This window comes from Hemitrygon akajei, chromosome 5 (genome assembly GCF_048418815.1).
Source record: "Hemitrygon akajei chromosome 5, sHemAka1.3, whole genome shotgun sequence".
NCBI lineage: Eukaryota > Metazoa > Chordata > Chondrichthyes > Myliobatiformes > Dasyatidae > Hemitrygon > Hemitrygon akajei.
The window spans coordinates 49,821,227-49,848,116 of record NC_133128.1 but is presented as its reverse complement, the minus strand read 5'-3'; the positions used below and the strand labels follow the sequence as shown (position 1 = coordinate 49,848,116).

Below are 26,890 nucleotides of genomic sequence, written 5' to 3'. Positions count from 1 at the left end.
GTCAGCGATGCTCGGAGGTCGATGGGGAATGAATAAATGAATCTGTGAGCTCCAACGTGCACACTAGACTGTTTCATTAAAATGGGCCCTTTTTTTATTTTCTTCACTAACCCTATAGTCAGATTAAGATTTATAAAATTCAGTTGTTTGATTGCGTACAGTGTACTGTCTGATATTTTGTGGTTCAGATTTGTAACTGGACAACACATCACATCCACACAAATGAGATTTCTCAGTGTGGCTGGGGCAGAGGCTGTCTTCCCCTAGACAAATGCATGCTGGCTGAATTGGAGGGTTACAGGTGGTTGAAAGAAGATCACAGCTGAGAGCTTAACATCCAAGAATGCAAATCATATTGAAAGGAGGGGTAGGTGGGCAGAAGGGGTGAGGTGGATTTGTTGGTTTAAAAAAAATCATCTTTAGGAAGAATATATAGAATATTTGTGACTGTAGTTAAGAAACTGCAAGGCTATAAAGACCCTAATGGGATTTATATATGGACCTCTGAACATTAGATGGAATGTGGGATGCAAATTACAATGGGAGATGGCAAAGACACGCAAAAAGGGCAATGTTACAATAGTCATGAACTATTTCAATATGCAGGTAGGCTGAGAAAATCAGGTTAGTGATGGATCCCAGGAAGAAGCATTTTAAAGGATGGTTAAGGCACCGTGGTTGATGAAGCCAGTCAATGACCGTATTAAAAGCAAAAGAGGGGGCATACATTACACCAAAAATTACTGAGAAACTAGATTGGAAAGCTTTTAAAATATTAACTGAAAGCAACTGAAAATGCAATAAAGATGAAATGTGAAGATAAGCTAACCAGTGGGATAGAAGGAAAATACCAAAGGGTTTTGCAAAGGTTTGTGGTCCTGGGAATGAATTGGTTAATGTATGAAGAATATTTGAAGGCTCTGTGCATGTACTCACTGAAATTTAGAAGAATGGGAAGGGGGATGTAATTGAAACCCAATGAATGTTGAAAGGCCAAGGAAGAGTGGACATGGAAAAGATACATTCAATAATGGGAAAACTTAGGACCACAGAACACAGCGTCAGAATGGAAGAATATTGTTTTAGTACTGAAATGAGGAATTCCGATAGCCTGGGGTGGTGATTCTGTGGAATTCATTGCCTCATTCAATTATGGAGGCCAAGTCATTGGGTATATTTAAATCAGAGGTTGATAGTTTCTTGATTAGTAAGGTTGTGGGGAGAAGTCAGGAGAATGAGGTTGAGAGAGAAAATAAATCGACTATGATCGATTAGTAGAGCAGACTCGATAGGCCAAATAGGCTAATTATGTTTCAATCTCTTACTGTCTTAAGTTTATTTGTGTTTTGTGAAATGGCATCTCCACTAAGATTTAGTTCTTTCTAATAATAATGATAAATATTCTACTTCATTCTTCCAAAAACACATGTAATCTCACATTTTTCCACACTTAGTACATCTGCTCATCTTGTTCACACATTTAAATTGCCTCTGTGTTTCATTAATTTCCCCTCAAGCTTTATGTGAGCTTTGAAGCTAGAAGTGCTGTGCTTCTGTCGTTAAAATAAATTGAGTAGGTAAGGGATCAGTACTGTTCAGATACACCACCTTAGGTAACCTGTTTATTTCTGTTTAGCCTGGTGGTCATTGCAACCCCATGAACCCTCAAAGCAGTGCATTTTGAAATGTCTTAGAAAATCCAATGTGACATATCTATTGATTAATATGGACTATGGAATTTGCATCTCAAAAAATGTATTGTCATGTATTATTTTCTCCAAGATTTAAGTTTATTTGTCATGTGTGCATTGAAATATACAGTGAAATGTGTGACCCAAGGGTGTGCTGGGGCAGCTTGCAAGTGCTGCCACATGTTCCAGCTCCAAATTCCAGAAACTGCATTTTGAAACATAAATATGAGCAACCACACGTAAATTATGTGTGCTCGTTGTTCATATATACCTCTAGGAGGAGTCGTTGAGTGAATTTTCAGTTTTTCCTGAGTTCTGGGTCTATAAAATAAGTTTATAAACTCTCTATGCTTGAGTTAGATCTTTGGCCTTCTGTCTAATGTGCAGCTGTGTAACCTACTCAATAGATTCATAGGGAGTTAACTTTAAATTCATCCAGATGATTATATTTATAAAATATGGTGTTGAATATAAATTGCTTAATCTGGTATTGGATATAGTTTGGATATTAGTGATGAATATTGAGCCTGGATAAAAATGTAGAAGTGTGGATTGGCCCATTCCTATTTTACGTTTGTCTACAGTTGCATAAATTGGAACAATTAAATGACTAAATTATTGCAAGTAGAGCACTTGGTTTTCCATTTTATCCAGTTATGTCCTTTTCTGTTGTTGTTCTTTGCCACCATAGAACAAATTGATGAAAAATGGCAAGAAAATTGAAAGCTGTTTAAGGGTCATGCTAACATCTATGAATAATTTCACACACTTCCAATAAAATCAGGGGCAAACAATTCTGATCCTTGTTATGCAAATATAGTTTATGCATTTCGAGTAGCCTTAGATTGAGCAGAATATTGAAATGCATTTAAGTATGTTTACAGCATTGCTTTTTATATATATAAAAAAACTAATTGCAAGAGATTCTGTAAGATGCTGGGAGTACAGCAACTCACACAAAATGCTGGAGGAACTCAACAGGTTAGGCAGCCTCTATGGAAAGGGATAAAGAATTGAAGTTTTGGGCTGAAAGCCTTTATCAGGACTAAAAAGAAAGGGGGAAAAAGCTAGAATAAGGTGGGCAGAGAGGAAGGAATACAAGCTGGAAAGTGATTGTCAAAACCAGGTAATAATGTGATTATAATTTGGGTGTATACAGACATGGATAATCATATAAGCAGTGCTGATTAAATGAAGTGACTCTATTCATTTCCATAGATGCTCCCTGATTTGCGAAGTTGCTCCAAAATTTTGTGTGTTTTTAAAAAATCTTTATTATTCAGTGCAAAGGGGCAGTTGTCACCATACAAATATACCACATAAATAACCAATAGGAATATGTGTAGGTTGTAGTTATTTAATACTTTTAATATTCAAACTTACAGCTGTAGTGTGGGGGAAATTTTGGTACAAACAGTTAACCAAGCAATTACATTCTGATGACTGTAATTATTTTAGGGATTTAGTTTGAGTCTTAAGGAGTTTAGCAGCTGAGATGAAATTCTAACTGTGGCTGCAGTCGCTGGAATTAAAATGATAAGAGTGGGAAATGGCTTTGAAGATTTCTACCATCTGCATATTTTTTCTTTTGTTTGGATTATTTCTGCCAAGATTTGGTACACCGAAGTCTCTAGGCTGTAGGTGTGGTACGAACTTGGATTTGTATCTTCTACCCTTTATCCTGGTCTGTTGGATATAAAGGTCTGTATTCTATTAGCATTTTTATTTTCTGTGCTAGTCCATAAACATTAAATGATTGATGCAGATGGACACGTCTCTGTGAATCTCCAGAACTACTTCATTTCTGGTTGCTCTGTTTTGTCCTTTTCAGTTCCTCAAGTGGATAACTGTATAGTAGTTAACCCATAGATCCATTTTCACATTTACTTTAGCAGGTAATTAATTTGTTATTTAATGCTTCCATCTCTTTAAGCGGTACATATCTTTAGGTGATGTAGCTCATCACCTAAATTTATAAATGATTTGGAAAGCAGGAAAACAGTTTAAAATAAACATATAGGAGAACATAACAATAGATTAAATGACAAGTGAAAGCATAAACAGAAACACTTGAAGGTTCTATGAAATCCTTTGTTAATAGCCGTTAGTAACTTAGCACCTGTAACTTGCTCTCAGCAGCATTATGGACCTCCGCCATATTAGGAGATGTTTGAACGGAAAAGTTGTTTTTAAAGAGTATCGTGAAGAATGGGTGGAGTATAAAAATTGCACAATAATGTCAAGCTATCATTGATTATGCGGCATCTCTAGTGGGCAAAACACTGAGCTTCATTGTGCTTGGTCTAATTCTGAATTACCATAAACCATTTAATGTGAATTCTGAAAACATAAGCACTCCAAACATCAGCTATGGCTGCAATCCATTTATACAAAGTTGACCTTGAGAGTGTGATGTCTGGAGTTTGTGGATAGCAAGGATTTAATATAATAACTGGACAGCATGCCGACCCATTAGGATTTTGACGTTGGCATAAAAATTTGACAACTTCTGCATTAATGTCGACTTGAGCTAGAACATCTGTGCTTATTCATGTTACTATCATTTTCATTATGGAATTCCGGTTAACGTGGGATAGAAGTACAAGCTTTAAATGAAGCATATAATAAATACCAATGTTTCAATCCTATTTTTAATTTTCAAAATATTTTTGTTCCTTTCTCAATTTCTGAGAGAGCAGGTAGAAGGATGTGCACATCGGTGTTCTCTTTGTGCAGCTTCAGAGCTGTGTGTCAGACATGGCTATAATCAGCACTGGGGCCCCACAGGGGACTGTATTGGCTCCCTTCCGATTGATCCTATATGCCTCGAACTTCAGATATAACATTGAGTCAGTATTCAAGGTTCTCCTTCACATGTTCTACCAGTCTGTTGTTGCCAGTGCAATCTGATGCAGTGGTGTGCTGGGGCAATAGCATTGACACGGGATGTCAACAGGCTCAAAAACTGATTAGAAAGGCTGGCTCTGTTATAGGAGTCAAACTGGACACACTGGAGGCTGTGGTAAAACAAAGGACCCTACAGAAAATCCTGGCCATTCTGGACAATGTTTTTCACTGTCTGTATGCCACCTTGGCTGAACAGAGGAGGACCTTTAGTAAGTAGACTAAGACAACTGTGTTGCTCCAAAGAACACTATATGAGGTCATTCTTACTCTCGCCATTGGGCTCTATAATGAATGAGTCAATCTATGGCGGGGGAAGTGATGACTCTCTTCTGTTACACTGTTTGAGGTAACTTATTTTTTATTCTTTCTACTTCTCTTCCAATATTTGTATATCTGTAATGCTACCGTGACTCTGTAATTTCCTTTGGGATCAATAAAATAGCTATCTACCTATCCATCTATCTTTTACTATTGGGGTGTTATTTAAGACGGCAGTCATTGAAGGGTACCGTGAGTAACATTTTGGATACTCTGGAAATGCTTAAGACTGCACTCCTGTTTCGATCCTATGCATTTTCAAATTCACATTTGTATTTGTCCCCTTCATTACCTCTGAATTTCACTTTGGCATTTTAACCTAGGCATTTTCTCCATAATATTGGTTCCTATTCTGCCCAAGAGGTGGTTAAGCTTCAGTATAAACTGAAGTCCTGAACTTTCTGCAATCTTTACATGAATAATACGCTGCTGGAATGCAGCCCAAAACTGCTTGGAGTAGAAAACTGCCTTTTTTCCTTTTGTTTTAAAACTGTCTGCCTCACTGCTTTGCAGTATTCAGTGCCTTTTTAACTTCCCTTCCTATTCTCACACAGTCTTGCCTGGCCTTTTCCTTTCACCACTGATGTAGCGAAGCCAAGTGTAAGCTAGAACAATGCCTTGTACCTTGGCATTTAGTACAATTCTGGTTGATGGAGGCACAAGAGAATGGAGATGCTGTAACCTGGAGCAAACAACATCTGGAAGAACTGTGGATCAAACAGTGTTGATGTTTTGGGTTGAGACCCTCCATCAGGACTGGCTGATAATTTTGTTCACAGTACCACATTCCTGCATATCTTGGTGCTGTAAATTCCCATCGATACTGCTCTTAAGAGGTATTTATTCATCAATGACCTGGTTAATTAATTTTTTTGTGAATTCTATCAAGAACATTTGGCTCCTGACATATTTTGGTCCAAACTTTGGTAAAAGAGATGATATTGAGAGATAATGTGAGTGTGGCTTTTGGACAGCATGGCAGTGTGTGAATAAATGTGGCAACCACTAATAATGTTGAAGTTGGTGAGAATGGGGAAAATTCAATACTCGATAGCCCTGCTTTTATTGTTGGAGGTAAAGCATTACCTTAAACTTGAGTTCAGTGTAGTTCTGAAGACTTTCAAATGCTTTGTCAATTATTTTTCTCCCAGGTTTTGCCAGAAGTGAATGTTTGGAGATAATGCTGTTGTTTTCTGTTCCATTTAAAGTATTGGCAAAATGGTAAAAAAAAAGGTGCATGAATGCAGCAAATTTGGCATGGGTTGATAAGTGGAAGAAAATATTTGGGTAAAGACCAAACAAACATCTTTTGTTATATTCTTGCCTTGAGGTGGGTAAAAATATAGATAGGTGGGCTAGTAAATTGCAGGTGAAATTTATTCTGAGCAACTGTGAGGTGTGGCACTGTGGGAGATCAGATGTAAAGAGATAGCCTAAAGTTAATGGTAGGACCTTTAACCACATTGTTGCAAGAGGGATCTTAGGAGTCAGATCCATAGCTTCTTGGGAGTGGCTGCACAAGATGAAAGGGTCGTAAAGAAAGTGTATGGCATGCTTTATTGATTGATTTGAGATGCAGCACGGAATAGCCCCTTTGAGCCGTACTGTCCAGGAACCCCAGTTTAATCCTAGCCTAGTCATGGGACAATTTACAATGACCAATTAACTGTGTCTTTGGACTGTGGGAGGAATATAGTTGAGGCATTGAGTTCAAGAGTCACAGTTTTGTAGCTTTATAAAACTCTACATCTGGAGTATTGCATTCAATTCCGGCTGTCCTGTTATCGAAATGGTGCCGAGGTTTTGGATAGGGTGCAAAAGAAGTTTATCAGAGTGCTGATTGGATTTGAGGGGTTGGACACACAGATTATTTTCTCTGGAGCAATGGATGCTGCTAAAAATTTATAAGAATATGAGTGGCATGGACAGATTAGTTAACTGGTATCTTTTTCCTCTGTATTTAAATGTCTCATACAAGAGGGTGTGCATTTAAAGTGTGAGAGGTGTTCACAGATTTCTGGGGAGAGTGAGTTTACACAATGGTGGGTGCCTGGAATGTACCATTGGGAGGTAGTGGAAGAAAATACAATAGATGTGTTTAAGAGGCCCTTAAATAGGCAGATGTATATGCAGAGATTGGAGGGATATTGACCTTGTGTAGTAGGCATATGGGATTTCTTAAGTCAGTATTTAATTCTTAATAATTAGTTTGGTACAACAATGGAATTGATGGCTTTGTGGCAAAGTTTTGGATCTTACGAAGATAGGTGGAGGGGTAGATAGTGCTGAGGAAGCAATGTGATTGCAGCAGAACAAGTTGGAAGAATGGGCAAAAATGTGGCAGATGGTATAGGGTTGGGAAATGTATGATAATGTACTTTGGTAAAAGGAACAATAGTGTGGACTTTTATCTAAATGGGGAGAAGGTTCAAACATCAGAGGCGCAAAGGGACTCGAGAGTCCTCGTGTAAGACTCCCAGAAGGTTAATTTGCAGGGTGAGTCTGTGGTAAAGAAGGCAAATGCAGTGTTGGCATTGATTTCCAGGGGAATAGAATATAAATAAATGAAAGGAGATGTTGCTGAGGCTTTATAGGACACTGGTCAAGTCAACAATTTTGAGCCAATATCTGAGAAACGATGTGTTGGAGAGAGTCCAGAAGATGTTCATGAGGATGATTCTGGGAATGAAGGGGTTAATATGATGCGTGTTTGGCAGCTTTGGGCTTTAATCACTGGAATTCAGAAGAATGCTGGGGGATCTCATTGAAATCTACTGGATGCTGAAAGGAGAAGATAGAGTGCATCTGCAGATTTTCTCTTGTTTGGATGTGGAGAGGATGTTTCCTATGGTGGGTAATCCAGAACTAGAGGGCACAGTTTCAACATTTGAGGGGGTGACCTTTTAGAACAGAGGTATGGAGGATTTTTAAAAAAATAGCCGAAGAGTAGTGAATCTGTGATTCTACCAACAATGGTTGTATCATCAGCAAATTTACAGATGATATTTGAGCTATGCCTAGCCACACAGTCATGGGTATATAGAGAGTAGAGCATTGGCTAAGCAGACACCCCTGAGATGTGGTCTCTAATGCTCCTCTTACCTCAGATGTAAAACTTTGGGCATGAGGTTCTTAATTCTTTTATGCTAACATGAATACTTGATGATGAATTCTGTTTTAGTGGACTTGTAGAAATGTGTAATTAGTATGTTATACAGTCTACTTAAAAATGTCAGCATTTCTTGTCTGCTATCTTTTATCATGCTTTGATAAATATTTTTATTTGTTGCAATGACTTATTTTAAATAGCCTAGTTGGTAGATTAAGTAGTCTGCCTGACTTGGTTTTTCCACTTTTTCATCTGGTTTGTCAATTGGTTTTGGTTTATTTTCAGTGAGCAGTTGAATGCTGAGTGAATGATGTGGAACTGCACATTTATTTCACTGCTGCCTGCAGTCTGATTAAACAAGATGTTGACAAATGGCTATGATTTTTGTATTTGCATCTGGTATCTGAACCTGTGTGGGATTTTTCTGGTGTCCTAAATTAGGGAACTGAAGTGTGGCCATTATGATTGGCCTTTATAGGAAGATCAGTTAAATGTGGTTTAATTTGTTTGTACATGGGTTATTCAGAATCGGGTTTCATTATTGGTGAGCATTTTTAAAAAGCAATTGTAAACACAACAACTTGCTATGTGTCACTATGCTCTGTGGCAAATGGGATATTTTAAAAATAACTTGTATTTGCCTATATTAATTATGGGAATACCTTTATTTTTACCATTGGATTTAATACTCTTGGTGGACCATGATTTTGTGTATTGTGCAAGCTAAATTATTTTCAAATGTTTTAGATTCAATTGGAGTTAGAAACTTTCACAGTCTTGCTGCTGCAAACCAAAGCAGATTTTCTTTTCTTATCTACAAAATGTTTGTGAGGTAGGTGGCTTTATTAACCTTATTAGGAATTTGGAGATTTCAGTACATCTCCAAGAATAACTCATTCAACAATTTTGCCATTCCAAGTAGAATTAGTTGTACAAGGATGTTTTTCTGACTTGGTCAACAATTTGCCAATTGATCGCATTAATTGTGCACACAGGACCAGGGTCTTCAACAGAAGTTTCTAGGAGGAGTTGCTAGAGCACTTAAACTAGCAAGAGAATGGGAGAGGGAATGTAGAAAGTAAAGGCCTTAGACAGCTTTAACATCGGAAGCAAAAGTGGGCAGGGTGTATTGTTTATTTGCAATCTGTGCTTAAGCTGCAAGTGTAGTGCAGGGCTATTATAGGATGATTTGAGAAAGTGCAGGGAATTTGAAATACTGATAATTTTTAAAATAAGTGATAGATTTTACTATTAAAAATTGTGCAACTAAGGCACAGTTGAGAAATACAAGTTTAAGCACCTTAGCCTGGCATGTTTTGAATCTAGGGATCTATACTAATTAACTCATTCCAATTAAGACCCAAAATTAACCAAAAAATGTTAATCTGTAGTTAATTAACCTACAAATGCAACTATTATGATCTCAACCAACAGCATTTCCATTTTGGGAAATGTTGGATTATGTGAAACTCTTACCCCCCCACTGGAGTGTCTGTTCTTAAGAAGAGCAGTTCTTTTGGCTGAGAGAAAGGGGAAGATGATTGGGATTTTCTGTTGTCTGGCATCCGATACCACAGTGTTGGACCAGAGCATTACAAACTGCTTTTGAGTAGGCTGACACGAGGAAATCTGCAGATGCTGGAAATTCAAACAACACACACACAATGCTGGTGGAATACAGCAGGCCAGGCAGCATCTATAGGGAGAAGCATTGTTGACGCTTCGGGCCGAGACGTTGACAGTGCTTCTCCCTTTAGATGCTGCCTGGCCTGCTGTGTTCCACCAGCGTTTTGTGTGTGTTGTTTGAGTAGGCTGAATGGTTTTTATTTTGCTTCAATTTTCTTACTGTTCATGTATTCTCCAGAATTCTTCAGTACGAACTTAGAGAATATTGTGATATTAGGTAACAAAATAATTTAACTCTGATTGCTTTAATTTAACTGCATTGCTAATTGAATAAAGACATCTGTTCTGTATGAAGTTTTTTTGGAAATGCATCTATTAAAATTAGTTATCATCCTAGGTGGTTCCTTGGGATCAAGGGTAATTTGCTTCCATTCTAGTATTATGGATTCTAAGGTGAGCAGTGGAGCACATTGGAACTTGCAGGTTTTGCATAAGTGGACGACTAGTGATGTGACATGCTCCTGTATTTTGTACAGGATTTCATTGTGCTCCTAATGCAGGGATGCTTTCTTCTACTTTGGTTATGGGCCAGAGATTTGCTGGAGTTGGGTGGGGCTATCACATGTTTTCATGTAGACATGCAGAAAAGCTTTGTGGATCTAGCCCCTCTGATCGCTTCTGACTGAGTTTGGAATAGGCAGTTTTTTTTTGGGGGGGAGTTGGTTGTTGCATGTGAGTGATGTGCCCAGTGGGCATTGGTCTGCAGAGATTGTTGCTTCCCTTATTCATCTGTGGATTTGGATGGTTTGGTTGTATCCAGTGACGGTAAGTATCTTTGTATCTGCTGTGGGTTTGGCATCAATTAGAGGCAGAAACAATCTGTTGGAAGATCAATTCAGTTGTTTTTCTAGATGGATTCTTAGGAGCATTTCTTTGGAGTTGGTGGTTGGGAAGAGCCAGGCAGTTGATCAAAGTAAATTTTATTATCAGAGTACATATGTCGCTGTATACAATCCTGAGATTCATTTTTCTTTGGGCATACTCAGCAAATTTTATAGATAGTAACTTAGAATAGAATAGGCATCCGTTAGTCTCGTGAGACCATGGATTTGCGCCTTGGAAGGTTTCCAGGGCGCAGGCCTGGGCAGGGTTGTATGGGAGACCGGCAGTTGCCCAAGCTGCAAGCCGTCCCCTCTCCATGCCACCGATGTTGTGCAAGGGAAGGGCACTACACCCAAGCAGTTTGGCACCAGTGTCGTTGCAGAGCAATGTGTTGTTAAGTGTCTTGCTCAAGGACACAACACGCTGCCTCAGCTGAGGCTCGAACCAGTGACCTTCAGATCACTAGACCGATGCCTTATCCACTAGGCCACGCGCCAACACTATAATAGATACTAACTATAATAAGATAAAAGAAAGATCAACCAGAAGACAGCAAACTGTGCAAATGCAAAAATAAATAAATAGCAATAAGTAATGAGAGCATGAAATAACAAGGTAAAGAGTCCTTAAAATGATATCATTTGTTGTGGGTACATATCAGTAGATGGATAAGTGAGTGTAGTTATCCCCTTTTGTTCAGGAGCCAAATGGTGAGGCATAGTAACTTCTTGAACATGATGGTGCGAGCCCTGAGGCTCTTGTACCTTCCAGCTGATGGCAGCAGTGAGAAAAGAGCATGGCTTGGGTGGTGAGGATCTCTGAAGATGGATGCTGCTTTCCTATGACAGCGTTTCATGTAGATGTGGTCAGTGGTTGGGAGGGCTTTACCTGTGATGTACTGGTCAAATCTGCTAACTTTTGTAGGATTTTCTGTTCAAAGGCATTGGTGTTTCCATACTAGCCGTGATGCAGCCAGACAATACACCCTCCACCACACATCTATAGAAGTTTGTCAAGAGTCTTTGATGGCGTGCCAAATCTCCGCAGACTCCTCTGGTTTCCTTCTCTTGAAGTCTGTAATCAGCTGCTTGGTCTTTCTGACATTCCATGAGAAGTTGTGATACCATTCAGCTAAATTTTCGATCTCTCTTGTATACTGATTCATCTCCACTTTTTGATATGATCCATAACAGTGGTGTCGTCAACGTACTTGGATATGGTGTTGGAGCTGTGCTTAGCCACTCAGTCATGGGTGTGGAGCGAGTAAAGCAATGGCTAAGCACGCAGCTCTGTGGTGCACCTGTGCTGTTGGAGATCATGGAGCAGATGTTTTGCCGATTTGAACTGACTGGGGTCTTCAAGTAAGGAAATCCAAAATTCAATTGCACAAGCAGGTATTGAGGCCAAGGTCTTGGAGCTTATTGATTAGTTTTGAGGGGATAATGGTATTTAATACTGAGCTTTAATCGATTAAGAACACCCTGATGTATGTGCCTTTGCTGTCCAGATGTTCCAGAGTTGTGTGCAGAACCAATGAGGTGGCATCTGCTGTGGAACTGTTGCTCCAGTAGGTAAATTGGAGTGGATCCAAGTCACCTGTCTGGCAGGAGCTGATATGTTTCATCACCAGCCTCTCAAAACACTTCTCTGTGGATGTGTGCACCTGGCTGATAGTCTTTGAGGTACATCACCACACTCTTCTTGAAGCCTGCTCCAAGCAATCTCTGTGCTTACTACAGATGGGTTTTTTCCTTTATTATGAAAATGGTCACGATTGTTGTATCGGAGATCCCTTGCGTCTCCTCTTCCCAGCTGGGTTCAATAAAGTTGCTGATCTGTGAATTAACATCTTCATCTGCAACTTGCCAAATCTCATCAAAGATGCTGTCTGTCCACAAAACGTTCTCAAGAATTTGAAAGGGCTATATGCCAACTAGTGGCTAAGTCAGAGAACTTGTAGTACAAAGAATCGGTTTGAGGATAAGAGACCTGATTCCTGTTTCATGGAATGAACTATTTGATTAGTTGCTAACTGTACCATTCTTGATTTCACAATTCAGAAACTGAAATATGTATTCATAATACAAATGAAGAGCTTATCATAGTGTAGAAATCACCAAATTAAAACGCACTTGACAGGTTGATTTCCATATTGAGAAGCTTCTTCAAATTATGATGAGAGAGAATAGAAATGTAATTAAACATTACAATTGACTTGAAACCACCCATGATTTAAGTGTTGCCTTTTACTATAATTTAAGTGGGATGAGATGCCTTTTGGGCTTGCGTTCCTTGGGGTGACCTGCTAAGTACAGTTAGGGCAGAGGTATCAAAATCAAAGGGCATGTGTTTCAAGTGAGAGTGTTTAAGCTTTTAGGGGATTTGAGGAATAAGTTTTTTATTTAGTGTGGTTAGTATTTGGAATGTGCTGTTGTATGATGAGTCACATTACACCATCATGTTTGAGCTATTTAGACACTTAAATAGGCAAAGCATGGTGGGATTTAGTTCTAATGCAGGAAACGAGGATAGAGTAGATCAGCAAAAAGATTGGCATGAGTGTATTATATGACTGTGATATCATTTTATCCAGGCGATGATTATTTATTGTTAGTAGCAATCAGTTGGCTTATCAGGATAATAGTAATAAAAATCTGTAGGTCCATTGTTCTTGAAGAATGGAACTATCTGACCGTGTCCATCACTGTCTATACAAATTTGGCTAAGTCTGTTGCTTTGAGTGATAGAAGTCATAGGTGCTACCTTGTTGAAAATAAGGTAGAAGAGGGGAAAAAAATGGAAAATGCTAGAAATTCTCAGTGGATTAAACACCATCTTTAGCACCTGCAATTTTTAAAAATGTTTATTTACTGTTGTATTCTCTGGCCTATAACTGCTGATTAGGCCTGAAGACTGGAGATGGAACAAAGCTGGAACTCCAAATAGACCTTTAGTCAGTAAAACCACACAGCAACAAAACTTAAGTTTATCGTAAAGCACAACTATTTAATTGGTTTACCCAGGAACAATCAAGACTTTGATAAGAACAATGACAGTCAGTGAGAGTCAGCCTAGCAACACACACAAAATGCTGGAGAAACTCAGCAGGCCAGGCAGCATTATGGAAAAGAGTACAGTCAGACATTTTGGACCAAGACCCTTTGGCGGGTCTTGGCCTGAAACGTTAACTGTATTCTTTTCCATAGATACTGCCTGGCCTGCTGAGTTCCTCCAGCAATTTGTGAGAGTTGCTTGGATTTCCAGCATCTGCAGATTTTCTCTTGTTTGTGAGTGTCAGCCTGGGAGTGGTTGTCAGTAGACTCCTGCCTCTTGGAAATGTTTACCTGTAGGAATTGAGCTAAGTGTTGATTTGGATTGGAACAATTGGCTTATGCTAGTGATCAGTTTCTGGTGGTTGCAGGCTGTCACTTGCAGTAAATTGAACCATTCCAGGAGGAGATGAAGGTCCAGCTCTGTGTTTGATGATCTGCTCAATGAACTTGTACCTCCGGGAGTGCCAGGCTGCAACTGGTTGATGTGACGACACCAAGGATATCTGTCCATGATAATGTAGCACTTTTCCCATTCGTTTGACAATCTGATCTGATACTGTGCGGTCTTGACCATTGTGGTACTATCTGTCCCACACTGCAGCTCTGGGCTTGAATGACTTTGTCCATCAACCAAAGTCTGTGTGGCTCCGTTTGTGCACCTGACCATCTGCTGTCATGGATGTTGGATGCAACACTGCAAAAGCTGGAGGCTTCCCCTCGACGTGTGGATGTGATGTAATTCAGTAATGTCAGTAGTATTGTGTTGAGAGCCTTGGCCAATGCTCTTTCTCCTCATGAAGTGACTGTTCGAAGGTATCCATAAACCTCTCTGCTTGGCTGTTGGACTGGATGATACGGGGGAGGGGGGGCGGTGGGGGTAGAGGTGAGTGGATGTGGATAATTCTGCTGTTCTGGCAGAATGCTGTGAACTGAATTGGGTGCAGGAGTTGTTGAATGCTAGCCATTGTCATTGTTGACTTCATGGATAATACTTCTAAACATTTGGATTAGGTCCAAATTAATTGGCTGGTGAAGGCAATGTGTACTTGACTGCAAGGTTTGCTAGCCTGATGCTATGGGTGTGGATCAGCTGTACTTGGATTCTTTGCTGCCATAGAGCACCGAGTAAACTGATCGCATACGGATGTGATATCTTTGTCTGTGTCTGGCAAGAACTCAAAACTTCTTGCCAGGGTTTTCATTGGATTGGTGCCTGGGTGACCACAGTGGAGTTGTTTCTGTATTTTTGGTTGACGTGTTTGTGGAATCTCTGTTCTGTCTCTAAACATTAGGCAGCATTTCACAGTTGAGAGCGATGTATGACGTTGCTTAAAGGGGATGACATCTTCCTCAACCCTGACTAGTCATCTGTCAAAGAGTTATCTGGAGATGTGCTGAACAAGAGGATTTGCAGCCATTTCTCTTGTGATCTTGTTGACTGACTGGAAGACCTTCAGCAGCATCCAATACAACCTGGTAGACTTTGCAATCAACTGAAATTACAGCCATGACTGCATCTTCATTTTCATTATCTGTTGATTCTGAAGTCTGGAGAAGACATCTGCCTTACTAAGTTCCTGTGTTGATGTATACTTGATTTCAAAAATCATAGCCCACCTTTGTAGGCGGTTTAGCTGTATATGCCAGGATGCAGTTCTTGGAACCGATGATGGCCAACGGTGGCTTGTAATCAATAAGGAAAGTAAGGCATTTGCCATAAAGTGTCTTGTGGAATTTGTTCACAGCAAGGATGATTCCCAAGGCTTCCTTTGTGATTTGTCCATAGTTCCTTTTTGTTCTGGTTAGTGATCTGGCTGTAAGCACGGCAGTTTTTTCGGAGCCATCAGTGACGATGTGTGATATGCCAGCTCTGAATGGTAACTCTGTGTTGAAATGTGTCAAGAGAAGGTCAGATGACAGAACATTCTTCAGCTGATCAAAAGTCTCTTGGTATTGTTTGGACCATGGCACCCTTGTTGCAACAGGGCATTGAGTGACTCCCTCAGCCAGTGATCATACCCAAAAATGATCATATAGTGCTGACTTATGATAGTGGAGGCATCTTTAGGATAGCAGTGATATTTTTGGGATCTGGGTGATAACTATGTTCATCTATGATGAATCCCAGATATTTGATTAAAGATTCTAGGAGGCTGCATTTTGATGCCTGAAGTCTTGTATTGTGTTCAACTTGTGGTCCAGTCATTGGCATAGTTCTATCTGGTCCAAGCCAATTACAATGATGCTGTCAAGTTAAGTGGCAGCACCATCAGTACCACTCAGCGTGATGTCCGTAAGCTGTTGGAAAATTGAAGGAGCTGTCCTTACCCCGAAAGGCAGTAGGAGGAAGGATAACAACCCCATATGTTTTGTAATGGTGAGAAGCTCCTGTGAATTTTCCGCCAATTCTACCTGGAGGTAGGTTTCAGCCAGGTCCAACTAGCAACCATGGTTCAATTTTGTGAAGAGATCTGCCAGTACCGGTAATAGGTACTGGTGCGTCTCCAGAGTTGCATTGAAACCAGTTGAGAAGTCTGTTCACGACCTCACTGTAAACCTTTTGGTTTTCTTGATGATGACTATTAGAGCTTCCCAACATGAGTAGCTTTTATCACAGCAGCTTCTTGCAGGTGATCGAGCTCTTGCTCCACGATTGGTAAGGCTGCATATGGTATCGACCCTTTGGGACAGAAGACTGGCTTTGTGACTGGATGGAGATGGAGTTCTACTTGTAGTTTGGTGCAGCAACCTGAACCTCCTTGAAACAATGCTGTGTAGCATTGTTGCAGTTGTTGAGAACAAAAGTTTTAGGTGACTTAAGGGCAGTAAAAGGAGCAACCACGGACACTTGAGCACATAAATATGCAAGAGATTGGAGATATAAGGACCATTTGCAGGCAGAAATCCTTGTGTCATTAGCTTAATTAGTTCTGCAGAACATTAAAGTTCAAAATAAATTTGTCAAAGTAAATGTCTGTCGCCATATAGCACCCTGAGATGTGTTTTCAGTTAATCCAATGACCATAATATAATTCATGAAGAACACCACCCTTTAGGGCGGAACAACCAGTGTGCAAAAGATAACAAACTATGCAAATATAAAAGAAGACCGAAATGTGTGCTGTACTGTTCTGTGTTTGAGAAGAAGCCAAGACATTGATAAAATATTAAATTCCAGACCCTGTTTTGTTTCTGTTCAAGGAGAACAAAGGCTACTCTCTTTAAAAACCCAAAAAAATACTTTAACTGACTGAAACTTAGAAATCATTTCTGTGTTCCATGACAACAGGCTTATGCTGTGATGGTGGAGAGTAATGAGCTTGTATGTGTACATTTAACATTGTTGTGTTATAGGTTCATAATTATTGCATAGCAAGAGTCTCTGAGCACTAGAATGAGGATGTTATAATGTTGAGCCTCATGAAAACATCACTGCAGAATTGCTGATATCATATTGCTTGTATTTTCCAGAGATAGGATGCACTGTAGTATGGGCTTTCTATCTTTTACAATTTGTTTGTTTTTTTTAGGCTGTTCACTGCTTTGAGTCAGTGATAAAGAAGTGTGAAGGAAAAGTTGACCCTGAATTGTTTTGCCAGCTTGGTCATTTCAACCTTTTATTAGAGGACTATCCAAAAGGTAAGTTTTTTTTTGTATTTACATTTCTGTTGTGCTTTTTTAAACTGCAACTTACAAAGAATAATGGACAACAAGTGACAGATGCTGTATGATGCTATTGTCTAAAATGTTAGAGGGTGTATTGTCATAATTGGATAATTTTATGTTTCTTTTTATTTTGGAGCTTCTAGTGATATAGGCGCATTAAGTTTGGCTTTAAAATCAGATGAAAGCGAAGGAATATTCAGATTATTTAAAAAATGATCAACAGAGATATTGTCATTCAAAGATTCAGAGGAATAAAGTCGAGAGTAGAAATTTTTAAATGCGTCATTGATTTCTAGGTGATCCAATGTAAAGTCTCCATTCTCCTTCCGGATCTTTGTAATATGTTGTTTAGCTTTGGAACGCCTCAACTGATTGGCTAGAAATTTACCAGATTTGTCGCCATGGATATAAAAGTGACTATTACTTTCAAGAAGTTGGTGTTCGACAGGTTGAGTAGACAGGAGGTTAAATTTAGCTTGAAGTTCTACACGCTTCTTGTATAGTTCAGGGTTCTTAGTTTGAGCATACAGTTGATCCAAATCTTTAATCTGATTAATGAGGTCTAATCGATCTGCACAGGACTTTCTATTAAGATTTGCTGTATAGGAGATTATTTGGCCCCTCAAATATGCTTTCATGGCATCCCAGACAATCTGGGATGACACTTCAGGTGATGTATTGGTGTTAAAATAAAAGGTTATCTGATCCTTAATAAATTTTAGAAAATCATCATTCGATAATAAAGTCGAGTCAAACCGCCAGTGTTTATTCCTCTGAGGGAGACCAGGAAAATTTAAAGACAGAGTAATTGGGGCATGGTCAGAAATCAGTATACTCTGATAGTCACAAGAATAGACAAATGGAATGAGTTGATTATCGAGTAAGAAGTAGTCAATTCTAGTAAAGGTATGGTGGACATGTGAAAAAAAGGAATAATCTCTCTTAGTAGGATGAAGGAAACGCCATATATCAGAGATACCATAATTAGAGAGAAACGATTGAATAGCTAAGGCAGATTTAGTAGGTGGTCTAGTAACTGAGGACGATCGATCCAAATTAGGATCTAACCAACAATTGAAATCACCACCCAGTATAAGAGAGTATGAGTTTAAGTCTGGTAGTGAGGAGAAAAAACATTCAAAAAAATTAACATAATCAAAATTGGGGGCATACAGGTTTGCTAGTACAACTTTAGTATTATATAATTTACCAGAAACAATAATAAAACGGCCATTTGTATCAGATATCTTATGATGGAGTTCAAAAGGAATATTTGAGTTAATAAGGATGGAGACCCCCCTAGCTTTGGCGGCAAAGGATGAATGAAAATGCTGACCCGCCCACTTTGACAAAAGCCGGGAGTTATCAAAACAATGAATATGAGTTTCTTGAAGGAAAGCAATGTCAGCTTTGAGTTGTTTAATATGTGAGAAGACCTTCCTTCCTTTTAACAGGGTGATTCAATCCCTTTACATTCCAGCTCACAAATTTAAGTGTGTTAACCATTATCAATTGTTAGTACGTAGAAGGCAGCAGGCATATCAAAAATCAAGCAGTACAATAACAGTCTGGGAGCAAAAATGTAAACATAGATTCGTAGAATCAAAACAGAAACATGTCCTGAATAACAAAGGAGAGCAAAGGAAACAATGAGTAGTGTTGGAACTGGAGAATCCGCTCCACCCTCGCAAGCCAAAACGAGACGGCTACCAAAAAAAGCAGCTAGCGCTACCAAAAAAATTAACCCAGTTCTGTGTCATTAACAACAGTTCCGTCTAAATACTATAGCAAATGGTAACTAGTTTATGCACTAGAAAACATCATTACAAATAGGAACAACTTCAACAGAAGTATAAGACTTAACACAAAGAAAATCAAAAGAAAACCAAAACTAACCTACCCGCGAAAAGTTATAGAAGATTAAAAGAGAAAAGAAAAAAAAAGGGGAGGGAGAAAAAGGGGGAAATTGTATATTCGAAGAGAGTACTTATCAACCATTTACAGAAAAAAAAAAAGGGGAGCAAAACTTAAACTATGAATCAACCAACAGGGAGGCCTTCAATAAAAACTCCAAACCTCCAAAACAAGTTTAAAAAAAAGTTATACAAGAATAAAATGGATTACCCAAGTACAATCTAAACGTCCGCAGGGAAGCATTAAACTCGGATTATCTATTTAGAAAAAACGCACCAAGTCCAGGGAGAGATTGTCTACAGCCCTTAGAATTTCAATAAATAATGTCTGAGTTATTCAAGAAAGGTCTGAGTCTGGAAGAAATAGCTTTACTACGAGAGGTACTTATCCACCATTTTAGAAGTTCAGACCAGGATCCTAAGGAGACGTGCTGGCCGGAAGACTTCCAACAAATGCCTCAGCATCCTTCACTGACTTAAACCACTTATATTCTCCAGTAGTAAGCGTAATTCGTAGATCAGCTGGATTCCGAAGAGAGGGTCTAAAACCACGATCAAAAAACACTTTCATTACACCTTTAAACTCAGCACGCATCTTCAGAACCTGGGGGGCAAAATCCTCCACAAAACGAATGACTGTATTTTGAAAAGCAAAAGTACCTCTGCGGCGTGCCTCCATCATCAAACTGTTTTTCACCTGGTATTGATGAAAGCACAAAATTACCGGTTGTGGGCGGGAACCCAGAATTGCCCGGGGAACGTAGATTCTGTGTGCTCTTTCAAGCTCAGGTGGAGTCGGGAGAAATTCCTTCCCAAAAATCTCACAGAGAAAATCGGAAAAAAATTTCACGGGAGAGCCCTGTTCGGTGGCCTCTGGCAAACCAAGAATTCGTAGATTGCAACGTCTGCTACGGTTTTCAAGATCCGCCATTTTGGAAAAAAGTTTACAATTCTTTTCCTCTAGGCTGGCGCACAAAGTCTCGAGATAGAGAACACGGCGTTTTAAATCTTCAGAGGTTGAGTCGATGCGAGATAGATGTTCAACATGTTCGTCCACTCTAGCGTTGATCCGATCTAATTTGGAATCCAGCTGGTTGAAATGAGTTCTAATTTCCTTTAAAATATCTTGTCGATGTTGTTCCAACGCTGCGAGGATATCAACCGGCAAATTCGTAGAAGTTTCCTTTTTCCCGGTGTTGGCACTTTTGTTAGACATTATAAGGTAGATGTGTTTGCAGACAAGTAAAAGAAACCCAATAAAATACCTAACTAAGGTTTAAGAATGGAGACATATAGTGCAAAGATAGGTGAATTGACGGAGCAAAAGTTCGAAGCAGCTAAACAGTCGCCATCTTACCGGAAGTCCCCCTTTATGTCACTTTTAATTCTATTCTTTGGTTTATTCATGTGATCTTTTAGTCATCTATTCCTCTTGGAGTGAGAACAGCCTCCCAATATCCACAGCACCAGCACCAGTCCTTCTGTTTGTAATTTAGTCCCTTATTCCAGAATTCATTCTCAAATATCTTTATGGATCCTTTCTAATGCCCTTACACCTTGCAAGTAATATGGAGTACCGTATGTTCCGGAGTGTAAGCCGACCCCCCCCCCCCACCCCCCCCATTTTCAAGGTTAAAAAAGTGACTTTTTCATGTTACCTTTGTATAAGCCGACCCCTTTTGTACAGGTTTTTGATTTAACCAGAAAAGATCACAAGATCTCACTCAGCTTTGCAGGATCTGGAACCGGGAAATTTTGTGAACCAGTACCTGCTAAAAAAACAGGCCTACACATTGTAGAGTGTTATAAGCGAATTCTTAATAAATAAATCAGGGAGGGAAATTTTGGATTAGGTCTCCAATGGTAAAAAAAATTCTCAGAATTGTAACCCCCATGAAACCATTTAGCGCCCATCGTAATTTTGTTAAAACATAACACGGGCTGGCAGGATCAGTACATCTACTCAGTATTGAGTTTGTGACCGCCAAACTTTTAACAAAAGATTAAAACAAATGCGATATGATGCTGGCTTCAAGCTGAAGGTTGTTGATTTTGCTAAAGGAACGAATAATTCTGCAGCTGCTAAGAAGTTTAGTGTAAACGAGAAACAAATGAGAGAGTGGAGAAAGGCGGAGGCTGAGGGAAATGCCAAAGATGAAATGTGTAAACCGCAGGAAACCATGCCAATGGCCAGAACTGGAAGAAAAAGTTTTATAGTGGGTGAATCACCAACGATCGTCCGGATACATTGTTACCAGAGAAATGATTTGAGTTCAAGCATTTAAATTGGCCGAAAAACACGGTGAAGTCAGCGAAAATTTCAAAGCTACGCGAAGTTGGTGCACCCAATTTATGATTAGACGTGATCTTGTTTTGAGACAAAAAACAAAGATTGCTCAGAAAATTCCCGTGGGGTGTTGTTTACGTTCAAGAACGCTGCTGGATGGACGAAGCCGTTGCTTGAAGTGTGTTAAAGAGGTGTGGCGTCGACATCCCGAAGGTTTCGGGAAAGAAAAGTCGCTACTTGTCTGGGACACCTTCAAAGTGCACTTGTCAGGTGAGAGAAAAGCAGCACTGAAAGCTGAAAATACGGACATTGCAGTCATCCCTGGTGGTTTGATCTCCGTGCTCCAGCCACTAGATATGAGTTTAAACAAATCATTCAGAGAATTCATGCGACGACAGTGGAACAAAATTGACTCAAAAACAGCCAATAAATGCGACCCTGTCTTCCGTGTATTCGTTTTTCCAAGGTTGGCACCCTGTGTATAAGCCGACCCCCTAATTTTAGGACCAAAATTTAGGGCCAAATTCTGAGCTTATACACCGGAATTTATGGTAACTCTTTCAGATTTATGCATTGGTTCTACCTGGAAACCATAAAAATCATCCATCTAGGATTCAGTGCCTTCAGGCATACAAAAATGATTAACTATTTTAATCCAGTAGTGGACAGAGCATGATGTGAGTTCAGCATGGTTCTTCAGATATTTGGTTTGGATTGTCTTTATGTGCTGACTGAATTTTCTGATTATTGACATATAGTTGACAAAAAATAAAGTTATTTGGAGTGTTTGCCAAAATTATTAGTTTACATAAAATGTTTTTTTTTCTAGTTATTCTTGGAGAAAGTGGAAAATAACATTCCTATACTTGTATCCTAAAAGGGCTGATCTACTAACATACCTTTAAATTTCAGTTTCTTTTTCATAGACAAGCTGTCCTATAAAGTTTATCAATTGCTAGCTGACTGTATACCTCAATGACTTTATACCTCATTAAAATTGTCTCCTACATCAAGATCTGTTCTTTAGGTTACCATGCTTGATTTCACTGGAGACTTTTTGCCGCCTTGTCCAGACTATTTCCTGAGGCCTTATTGGCTCAGTTGTAGAGTTCAGACTTCATCCAGCTATTTCATTTCTTGCTGAGAGTTCCAAACTTTGGCCCTTGTTACTTCTCTTATCGGTCTCACCCACACTTTGGACCTCCAGTTTCATTGTTCATCTCTGCATCTTGACAAAGCTTCTCGATATGTCAATATTGAATTTGGCTCAGCAATAAAGTACTTTTGCATTTCAGTGGATTTTTATTTTTTTAAGTATCCTTTCTGGCTCTGCTCAAGCCCTGTTTTCTTATGTGACTAAGGGAAAGGGATGAAAATGAATAAAGACAGGTAATGAAAATAGGGGATTAAATTAGTAAAAATATATTTGAGAAGACATTGGACTGACAAGTTATGAGTAGTATACAGTCAAAAACAGTTGCATTAAAAAGGCTTGTCAAATCAAATAATAGAAATTGTAAGGTGCAGTTTTATGATGCCTTTAGGGGTTTTTCACTGCCACCCACCTTTTTAAGGTTGTGTGATTCTTGGTTTTAAGCTATAAGAGGTAGTAGTCATGGAAATGATTCTGGTAAAGAGATGGATAATATCAATTCACATAATATTTCTTATGGTATTTTAAATACATAACCAATATTTGTTTTATCTAAACAGTAAGAAAAATTGAAATAAGTTTTAATAACTTGCGAGTATTTCATTTTAAGCAACTGTCCAATTGTAAGAAGTAGAGTGAAGCAGTCTAAATTCAGTTTATTAAATATCCAGTGTAGAGTTAAGTGCTGAGCAGATAAATTGAAGCAAAATGTAAATTAGTGGACAATTTTATGGACATGTTTTTAATTTAATTACTATTCAATGTTTGTTATTAATATATTTTTGGGAATGTGCAACTGATCAGTTATCTATCCATTTGTTATTTTTGAACACGTGTTAGTTGACGCAATCAGGTTCTCTTTCTAAAGCCACCATTCTGCTTCGATTTATATTTGCACCATGACTTATCCACCTTTGTGTGATTCTGTCACATTCTAATTTATGTTATAACTTCCCTATTCTTTGCCCTTGAAGGATTCCATTTGAAATCGCCAGGCCTTTTGTATTGCTTCAGCAATTGCTGAAGGAAAAGTTGTGAATGTGACCCTGAGACCGTGATCTCTTGACTTTCCCTGTTGTCAGTCAGTTAATGTTTCTACAATCCAGCTTCAGTTCAAAATTTTTCAGTTCTGTGGGAGATCCTTACCATTTATAATTTATTACAGTTCGTTCTGTTCCTGACCTTTTAAGTCATCTCAAGCCTCCCATGGATTTTTCCATTTTTGTTTTGGTCCCTTATTTTCAGAATAGATGGTGCCAGATTTACACTATTTGGCTAGTTGATCTGTAACTTCCCACTAATGTGTTAGACTACCATGAACTTAATTTGAAATATTGAGTAAATCAATATTTTACATAATGATTTAACTGTCTTAGTCTTGATGCTCTCAATTCTGCAGCCCTGTATCTGATTCCCTTGCAGACACCTCTTTCCCACAAGTACTTTGTTTTGGGATATGGGTATCTCTGACATAGCTGGCATTTAATACTTCTCCTTAATTTCCAGTGAACTGAGTAACTTACTAAACCATTTCCAGAGACATTTAAAAGTCAACCATCTACAATCTGGAGTTGTATTTAAGATTGCATTCCTTCAGGACTTTGATCAATCAGATGAGCTAATGTAATAAAACAGAGACTATAATTACTTGTGACTTTTTAAAAAAAAAATCAGATTATTATTGGAATTTTATTTAATAAATTTTCATTTTTATTGCCTTTCAGCATTATCTGCATACCAGAGGTACTACAGTTTACAGCCTGACTACTGGAAGGTTTGTATCATTTGATGGATACTTAATGGAATATTAATTAGATTGAATAGATTATATTTGCTGTTTTTATTTTAACATATCAATCCCTCTGCTAAAAATAAGGACACTATAAAATGAGAAGAGACATTGTCATCATGTTGAAATACTAGCAGTTTTATTTTGTTTGCATGGATTTGCTTGTGTGCATAGTGACTGCATTTGTATTGTAAACAATTGAAAATAATTGTCTAGTATGAATCTTGTGTTCTGAGTTGCCAGCTAGCCTCTTGCTGTTATACTCGTATCAGTTCACCCAAACTCTGCTGCTCCCCTTTCTGTCTTACACTGAAAACAGCTCAACAATTGTCTGATTTATGCTTGACAGCCATCCTGTCATTCAATATTTTTGAGCATAATGAACTTACTTAAAGCTTTAATGATTACTTGTCACTACTATTAAGTGTAATTGTGATCTTGTGAAGTGTAATTTCCAAATTACCAAAAGGCAAAAGAGCAGAAGTAGCCTCTTTGGCCCATTGGGTATGCTCTGTCATTTCATCATGGCTGATTTATTATCCCTCTCAACCTTATTCTCCTGTCTTCTCCTTATAACCTTTGTTGCCCTGACTAATAGAAACATAGAAAATTGGTGCAGGAGTAGGCCGTTCGGCCCTTCGAGCCTGCACCGCTATTCAGTATGATCATGGCTGATCATCCAACTCAGAACCCTGTACCTGCTTTCTCTCCATACCCCCTGATCCCTTTAGCCACAAGGGCCATATCTAACTTCCTTTTAAATATAGCCAATGAACCGGCCTCAACTGTTTCCTGTGGCAGAGAATTCCACAGATTCACCACTCTGTGTGAAGAAGTTTTTCCTCATCTCGGTTCTAAAAGGCTTCCCTTTATCCTTAAACTGTGACCCCTCGTTGTGGACTTCCCCAACATCGTAAACAATCTTCCTGTATCTAGCCTGTCCAATCCTTTTAGAATTTTATACGTTTCAATAAGATCCCCCCTCAATCTTCTAAATTCCAGTGAGTATAAGCCTAGTTGATCCAGTCTTTCTTCATATGAAAGTCCTGCCATCCCAGGAATCAATCTGGTGAACCTTCTTGGTACTCCCTCTATAGCAAGAATGTCTTTCCTCAGATTAGAGGACCAAAACTGCACACAATACTCTAGGTGCGGTCTCACCAAGGCCTTGTACAACTGCAGTAGAACCTCCCTGCTCCTGTACTCAAATCCTTTTGCTATGAATGCCAACATACCATTTGCCTTTTTCACCGCCTGCTGTACCTGCATGCCCACCTTCAATGACTGGTGTACAATGACACCCAGGTCTCGTTGCACCTCCCCTTTTCCTAATTGGCCACCGTTCAGATAATAATTTGTTTTCCTGTTTTTGCAACCAAAGTGGATAACCTCACATTTATCCACATTAAATTGCATCTGCCATGAATTTGCCCACTCACCTAACCTATCGAGGTCACCCTGCATCCCCTTAGCATCATCCTCACAGCTAACACCACCGCCCAGCTTTGTGTCATCTGTAAACTTGGATATGCTGCATTTAATTCCCTCATCTAAATCATTAATATATATTGTAAACAACTGGGGTCCCAGCACTGAGCCTTGGGGTACCCCACTAGTCACTGCCTGCCATTCTGAAAAGGTCCCGTTTACTCCCACTCTTTGCTTCCTGTCTGCCAACCAATTCTCTATCCACATCAGTACCATATCCCCAATACCGTGTGCTTTAAGTTTGCACACTAATCTCCTGTGTGGGACCTTGTCAAAAGCCTTTTGAAAATCTAAATATACCACATCCACTGGCTCTCCCCTATCCACTCTACTAGTTACATCTTCAAAAAATTCTATAAGATTTGTCAGACATGATTTTCCTTTCACAAATCCATGCTAACTTTGTCTGATGATTTCACCTCTTTCCAAATGTGCTGTTATCACATCTTTGATAACCGACTCTAGCATTTTCCCCACCACCGATGTCAGACTCACCGGTCTATAATTTCCTGGTTTCTCTCTCCCTTTTTTAAAAAGTGGGGTTACATAAGCCACCCTCCAATCCTCAGGAACTAATCCAGAATCTAAGGAGTTTTGAATAATTATCACTAATGCATCCACTATTTCTTGGGCTACTTCCTTAAGCACTCTGGGATGCAGACCATCTGGCCCTGGGGATTTATCTGCCTTTAATCCCTTCAATTTACCTAACACCACTTCCCTACTAATATGTATTTCCCTCAGTTCCTCCATCTCACTAGACCCTCGGTCCCCTACTATTTCCGGAAGATTATTTATGTCCTCCTTAGTGAAGGCAGAACCAAAGTAGTTATTCAACTGGTCTGCCATGTCCTTGTTCCCTATGATCAATTCACCTGTTTCTGACTGTAAAGGACCTACATTTTCTTCTTTTCAAAACCAATCTTTTTCTTTTCACGTATCTATAAAAGCTTTTACAGTCAGTTTTTATGTTCCCTGCCAGCTTTCTCTCATAATCTTTTTTCCCTT

General features: G+C 39.1%; 1 protein-coding gene across 2 annotated transcripts in view; it reads left to right on the top strand.

Moving 5' to 3' along the window:
• kdm6a (lysine (K)-specific demethylase 6A) overlaps positions 1–26,890 on the top strand; it is a 216,224-nt gene that overhangs the window by 16,233 nt on the left and 173,101 nt on the right. For both annotated transcript variants that reach the window (XM_073045508.1, XM_073045507.1), the window contains exons 3-4: positions 17,117–17,225; positions 24,330–24,379. In XM_073045508.1, the coding sequence (XP_072901609.1) occupies positions 17,117–17,225; positions 24,330–24,379 (159 nt within the window). The remainder of the gene's footprint in view (positions 1–17,116; positions 17,226–24,329; positions 24,380–26,890) is intronic.